We start from the raw sequence: 7,323 nt of genomic DNA, 5'->3' as shown, positions 1-7,323 counted from the left end.
GGGGATGTAGCTCAGTGGTAGAGCGCTCGCTTTGCATGTGAGAGGCCCCGGGTTCAATCCCCGGCATCTCCATTACGATTTTTTACTTTTATATATTTCGTTTTATTATTATTTAAACTTAGTTTCATAGAATAATTTTGTATTTTTTAGTATCAGCAATAATGAATTATTTATGCATATTTATTATATAGCACAACTCGTTTCACATACCAAATATATTTCAAAGTTTTTTGCTATTTTCCTTTTTTTTGTATTTAAATTTACCAATACCCTTAAGGACAAAATGTTTGAGATGTTAGAGTAGCAGCCTAGGGTCATTGCAATTTTTATTTTTTATTAGCATCCAAGTCGTTATTAGTCCCGGGAACAATATCAACAAAGATCCGGTTGCAACCCAACTTATTCCACTTCCTGGCGTATGGCTTCAACGATTTAGTCAGCGAATTAAGTGATTGGGATAAACACTTAAAGTCGCCACTAGCTCGAATAACGAATTCATATGCTAGCAAAACTAAATCCACAGCGTCCAAGTTTTGAGTCTTCCTAGGAACGAAGTTCATACATGTAGCCAATTCTTTTACGGTTGGTATGGCAAAGTAGGACAATGTCTGACCCACGGCATCTAACACAACATGTACGCATGGTGGGGTATCCTCAAGATCTATGAGAGCCTCAACGGGTTTATAGGGAGCGCACAGCTGTAAGCAGAAGGGATTTCCATTTCAAATTTACAAATCAATCTGAATATTAGAGAGGGTTAATACTTACCAAAAGAGCAAAAGCAAAAAATATAAATGTATATTGTGCAGACTTCATCTTGAGATTATTTCGATTTAGAATCACTAGGAAAAGTGAAGAACGAGTTTCGGATTTCCTTCTTTTTATATGGGAGACTGCGATGCTTTTCTTAAACTATGAACATGACTTGAAAATACCTCTATTTAAATGATATACGAGTATACTTAATAATTTACTGTACCAAAATTAATTTAAGATTTTGTAAAGAAAACTTGTATACCCATCTATTACCTATTGTTATACCCATTTTTTAACACGATCCGATTCACAGAAAGTATTGAATTGATTTTATGTGCTTATGTCATAACGCGGAAAGCGTGAAATCTACTTCGAATAGCATGACTGTAAAGATATTTGTGTCTTTTTTTTACGAAACGGAAATTATTGAAGTCTAAGCAGAATCTTTTCAAAAATCAATTAATGCAATTATGTATTTCCTATATTTTTATTTGTTGAAATATGTTTAGCAGCTTAGAAGAGTTGCTGAATTTTAGTCTTTGATAAACAACATGGTGAAAGTCGGTTATTGCATTAGGTATGGAACACGCTATAATCCAATGACCTTATCAAGGCCTGCCAAATGCCAAAAGGTTTTTGCATTCATAAATAAGACATGCAAGAAGCCCCCATCAAAATAGCAACAACAAGAAGAGCCAGCTGAAACGTGGCACAGGTTGCAAATGGCCCCAGCTACCAGGCGTCCACATTTGATCATTCACTCACGTATGTACACAAAGCCCCACGGGCTGCTGCATCTGCTCATTGCGTCAGTAACGATGGTTTGCATAAGAGCATGGAGAGATAGGAGATGAGGAAGAGGAGTTTAGGGATGCGGAATGGGGGACAGTTTACGTTCTCGCCAATGTCTTTAGCATGCCAGTATGCCAGTGTCAGTGTCAGAGCCAGCGTCAGTGCCGACGATGCCTGTTGTCATTCATTCATTAATGCATTTTCCTGATTTTCACTCATTTAACTCCATAGATTTTTCATTTTGCCTATTACAGGACTGCCAGATGGTCGCTTTTTGTTTTGTTGTCTGCTCTTGTGATACTCAGTTGTGCTGGGGCCGTCGGTCGTCCGATTGTTGCACTGAATTGCAACCCTCCTGCTATGTTACATGGACATGGACATGCTACCTGCTGTCTGGTCAGCTCTCTCTCTCTCTCTGTATCTTTGTTGTGTCCAATTCTCTGGTATGGAGTACGCGCCTGAAGCTATGCTTCATTTACTTTGTTGTCAGTGGCCATTAGTTTTGACGCACTTTGGGCTGGGTCTGGGCTTGGGTCTCTGCTACCACTTGTTACTGTTGATGAGCTTGGCCCATTGCCTGTGGGTGATTTGTGTGGCAATCGAATTCGAGTGGCCAGCACATGAAATGCTGGGAAATGGAATCAAAAACAGAGCAAAGAATGAAATGCATGTTTTACTATTTTAACTACGAATATTTTAACTACAAAATATAATTCCATCAGAGTGAACGTAAGTATGTTAAGCATCTTACCACCAACTATTAGGCAAGCTTGTCCCTTGCCTGAATAATTTGAAGCAATCAAGGAGTCGTTAATCTTGCTCACAACCCAAAATTAATAGCTAACCTGGCTAGCCAAATTCGGTGCAAGGAGTGTGCAAGGAGTGTGTGGGCCTGGTCAGGTTGTATAAGGCAAAAGAAAAATGTTTTGTGAGCAAATTAAACTCGTTCTAAATACATTACGATAGAGCTGGGCAGCTCCTGTCGCATTCAAGGAGCTGTTGTTGCCTAGAAAGACAAACAGAAGCGTTGGGCGCTAGACGACAACAACAACAACAACGGATAAACAAGATTAATTGTACCTAAAAGCCAAAGTCAGTACCTTACGCTTTCGAGCGTAGACTTTTGACTTTCCTGCTAAGATGCGCTGCCAAAGTCAACGTCAGCGTCAGAGTCAGCGCCAACGTCAACGTCATTGTCAGCGTCGGTCTCGAGGACGACAACAATTCGTTGTTATTGCATTCGAGCGCCTTTTAGTATGAACATTGCCCTAATTTGACCGCTGACCTGCACCGAGTATGAAAAAAAACATTTTTTCTTTGACTTTTGTGTACATGTTGTCTCGAATTTTTGTTGGTTTTGCTTCATTTATACGTAAATGTCCGGAAAGCGAGTTGTAGATAAGACTGAAGTCCTAAAAGTGTCATCTATGCTTGAGATAAAGCTACTCGAGGTTGTTAAATAGCAGTTCAAGTTAAGTTAAAGTTTAAGTTAAACTATTCAAAATTAGTGAGAATATAAAAGACACTCCAATAATGTTTTTTCTTGAGTCTCAATTCTTCAATATTATGCTTTAAACTTAAAAGTAATTTCGAAAGCCATAGGCGATGTTAGAAATTCATAACCGATCTTTATCAAAACATTACAAATTATTTTTCCTGTAGGGTTTTTCCTTTGAGTAGCTTAGAGGCTGTAAGAGATACAGAAATAAAACCTTGGCAGCAGTATACCAGAGATTTCGATGTTTTTCTTTATTTTTATGATCGTACAAACACATCAAAGATTCTGTTGATTCTATCGTAGCTTAGACTTTGAAATCTTTAATTTTTAACTTTTCAACGTTTATTTCATTAGGTTGTAGGAAACAACAAAATTTTGAACTTAGGATTGTCAATATCAATAGTAGGTGAACAAGTGGAAATGATTGAAATAATCATTTTAATTAGGCAATACTTCAGCGTTGCCAATCAAAAACTTTGCGACAAATTGTCAATGCTCCTTTCTACGTATCTTATGCAAATATTTACAAAGATCTTAATATTTTAACTATAAAAGAAGAAATAAAGAAATTTGGTAAGAAATACATCGATAGACTCCATAACCACGAAAATAATTTAGCTCTAAGTCTATTAGACAACAATTTAACAATAAGAAGACTGAAAAGATAACATACCACATACTCGATCTCCCCGATAGATAAATCCAAGAAACTGAAAAGATAATATTATATATATATTAACAGACCTCATCGGAAAGCTGCTATTTCTGTTAATTTTATATTAATTAAACAATTTACATGTAGTTCAAAAAGACAGAATTTAAATAAAAGAGAGAGAGAGAGAGGAGTAATTAATTAATTTTAAGTAACATATTATTGTGGTTAAATTATACTGTTAATGCAATTGCAGTTTGAATTATGAAAAACCGATTCATAGTGTGCACACAATGAATATTAATGTATTGTGAAAGATCAAAAATTGTATATTTGACTTATCTGCATATAGTTTGTTGTTTGTTATAAATTGTTTAATGTATTGGATTTTGAATTGCAGAAGAAGGGATACGAACGATGAGAATAAAATCAATACATTGCAGTGGGCTGGGTATCTGTGGATACTAGGAAAGCTTGTCAAATAGAGTGAATAGGATCAGTACTCGAAGAAACTCAATTTTTGATTACTTACGAAGGAAGAAGTGAGAATGATAAGTCATCACAAAAGAACGCATATCTGTATATCTTGACATAATTATAAAAGAAAGATAATATTTAAATTAAACCACGAAGTGTCCCTGTAGCTTTGTTGTTTAATATGTCAGTTATGTTTAGTTTTCTATTGCTTGGTATTATTTGCTAAGCTGGTAAATAGCAAAAAAACACAAAAAACTTTGTCATATTAATTATTATGATTGACATCAACAAAATGCAAGGCGGGCAAAGCTATTGGCTACTAATAATATAATATATATGTTCAATTGGTTGCATGAAAAGGTTTACCTTCGTTTCCTTACCTGAATTATTTTGTGCTCTCAATAATTCTGATTTAAATTTTTCGCATTCAAACCGATATGACCTCTGGGCGCACGATGGAAGTCAAAACTAAAACGGTTTTGTGCATTTCGCCGATTACCCAACGCAACGTTGCATAATTTTAGCATCAAATATTTAACGTAAATCTTTTGTGAACAATCAAACAGTTTTAACTGCTTCGCGATTGCAATGCGCTCTTTCATTTGCCAAGTTTTTGAGCTTTACTTGTTTTATTTTCTACTTTTCCATAGCCAAGCGCAGTCATGTAAACGTCTGAAGGCAAACAAACTTTTTCACCAGCGTCAGTTAATTTAGTCAGTTCAGCGCTTATTCGTTTCTTTCTTTTGCCCTCCTTCTGCTTTTTCATACATTAGGAGTTTTCCGCACTGAAAGCAACAAATTCCATTCCACACCACGAATGATTGTTCTGGACGTATTCAGAAGCATTCATTTCGGGAGAATTGCCGCAAAGTAGGCAACGGAAAAGTGAGAAAATGATTTTTTGATTTCATTTTTTTTAAGATATGTTATGTATATGGCTTTATTAAAAATCATCTACAAAAATTGTACTCTATGGTTTATTTTGCATGTAATAGTTTTTTATATACCAAACTAATCATTCGGTATATTTTAGTATTTTTTGGTATAATAATAACGTATGCTTTTAATAGTAATACTGCACTGTTTTGCTTTTATTGCAGAAAGCAGGGAAGCTTACTCGCTTGGGTCTTCTTTTCTTGAAACACGTTTATCATATCTTAACAATTAAAGAGGAAAGTCCCTTTAAAGTGCATTCTTTATTAATCTTCGCCTTCCGTGCGTGCAATGTAAGCCATTTGTTTGGCATTAGCTGGAGATTTTGAATTCAAGTTCCAGACAACTAGAATCTGTCTTGAAATTGTGCTCATGCACATTTCTCACTTTCTAAATCGCTCGCTTGCAATTTAGAGCCTATGCTGCAATCACACAAGTTAATGCGTCTTTATAGGCAATAAAATTCAAGTTTCTTTCTGCATGTCGCATTTTTCTTGAATAAGTTTCGCATCCAATAACTTTCCTCACTTCTTACCACCTTCTGATAAACTTTGGTCAAAAGTTACCAGAATTTAGTAGCAAACTAAACTTTAGGGCATTTGCACGGTAGGGAACCGCTTTTTGGCCACTTGACCTAACCAGCATTGCTATTTCTTTCAATCCTCTCAACCCACTTTATTGCTCCTTGCCAACGGCAGTAAATTGTTATTCTTGTTAATTCAAGCGTTTGGTTAGTGCAAAATTAAGTTTGTGGTCTGTTCCAACAATTCTATTTTCTTTGTCTTCTGTTAAAACATAATTAGTAGTTGGCTTGCGTTTAGAAAAGTTCTGGGTGCCATATTTGCCATTCATGGATAATACAGTTAGTATTAAGTCAACATTTAATTTTAATTTATTTTATGTATTACTCGTTTTATAAAAAAAAACAATTTCGTAGATACTTACCTTGGCTGTTCTTACTAATTATTTTTTGACTAAAGATATATCTTTTATAAGAGTTGATCGAAAGTAAGCTCTTAGTTAATAGTGAGAGAGCAGTAAGCTGAAGAAAATATGTATAACGTGATGCAAGCATGAGGTTAGCATAACACGTCGAAATGACATTACAGGACAATAGATGGTTTTAAAAGGAATTCCCTAATATTTTGTGAAACTCAAATAAGTAGACTCGATTATACCCGGTCTGTCACTTTCAATCACTTTCCATTTGTTTTATTGTAAAATAAGTAAGAAAATCGCAATAGTCGAGTTCTTAAAATATACCGAAGGCTATATTTGGTATATTGAAATAGTACTACGTTCAAAATATACAATTAAGTGAAAAATATACCAGATTGTCAGTCAAATCAAGTAATACTTGATTGTATAAGTTGTTTTTCCCAAACGAAAGTATTTCTTAAATACACCTGGCCCTCGCTTAACTCGGACTCTTTTAGCACGAACTCGGTCTTACACGGTTACAAATTTGCTCCCATCTCCCTTTTAACACGCTAAAATTCTCGTTCTTACACGATTGCAAAATATCGATATATATTTTTTTTGCTTGTGTGCTTGTGTTTTACGCATGGGGTGATTGTCGAAAAAGAGGAATCCCACGTTTGATCTGCTAGATGTAAGCGTGTTTTAGTAGGTGCGAAAATCTTATACGCTGGATTTTGGATACAACTGAAACCGACTCCATCTATTAAAGATAGCCTTGAGTTGGTAAACTTATCTTTAAAAGAGATTAAGGTGTCAAATAGATGCTGGAGGAAATTATGGCCAGTGGTAGTTAAAAGTTCTGAAATAAAAGTGCCAAAACGTGGATTCCAGGATATATTGGACCTTGCTCACTTGATTGAAGTTGAAGGTTTCGACGACATGGCAAATGATGATTTGCAAGAGTTGTTTGAAGATAAAGAAATTGATGACGAATTATTGCTTGAGATTGCTGTGAATGAAGCAAACAATTGAAATCAGATGACAGCAGCTCTGAAGAAACCGATCAAATTAGTTTATCGATAGAAAAACTCCAAGAAGGATTCGCATATGCTAGCAGCTTGGAATCGTGATTTTTAAATTCAGATCCGGTCATCGAACGACGACTTAAGTTTAAGAGAGAGTTGGAAAGAATACTTTTGCCTTATAAGGAGTGCTATAAAGAAGCTTTAAAAGTCACCAAACAATCGAAAATGACTGATTTTTTTTATAAAGAGCCAATAAAAAAAGAAAACAT

At 35.3% G+C, this 7,323-nt stretch overlaps 1 protein-coding gene and 1 non-coding gene across 2 annotated transcripts; one reads left to right on the top strand and one right to left on the bottom strand.

Annotated features, from left to right (window-relative positions):
• Trnaa-ugc (transfer RNA alanine (anticodon UGC)) lies at positions 1 to 72 on the top strand. Its single transcript has one exon. It is a non-coding gene; the product is annotated as a tRNA-Ala (tRNA).
• A 50-nt stretch (positions 73 to 122) lies between these two features.
• Positions 123 to 886, bottom strand: LOC117567558 (uncharacterized). Its single transcript, XM_034247619.2, has 2 exons — positions 769 to 886; positions 123 to 698 (listed from the first exon to the last, which is right to left on the bottom strand). The coding sequence occupies exons 1-2, from the start codon at positions 814 to 816 to the stop codon at positions 327 to 329; spliced, it is 420 nt and encodes a 139-aa protein (XP_034103510.1). The 5' UTR covers positions 817 to 886; the 3' UTR covers positions 123 to 326.
• Between the last annotated feature and the right edge of the window lie 6,437 nt (positions 887 to 7,323).

The sequence above is a fragment of the Drosophila albomicans genome, chromosome 3 (assembly GCF_009650485.2).
Source record: "Drosophila albomicans strain 15112-1751.03 chromosome 3, ASM965048v2, whole genome shotgun sequence".
NCBI classification, from domain to species: Eukaryota; Metazoa; Arthropoda; class Insecta; order Diptera; family Drosophilidae; genus Drosophila; species Drosophila albomicans.
The sequence above is the reverse complement of the archived record's forward strand: the minus strand, read 5'-3'. Positions and strand labels throughout refer to the sequence as shown.

Excerpts from the sequence above, each read along its gene's own strand:
- LOC117567558 (XM_034247619.2), bottom strand. The coding sequence starts at position 816 with ATGAAGTCTGCACAATATACATTTATATTTTTTGCTTTTGCTCTTTTG. Across the intron at positions 699-768 it reads TTTTTGCTTTTGCTCTTTTG|CTGTGCGCTCCCTATAAACC; the intron begins GTAAGTATTAAC and ends TTCTGCTTACAG.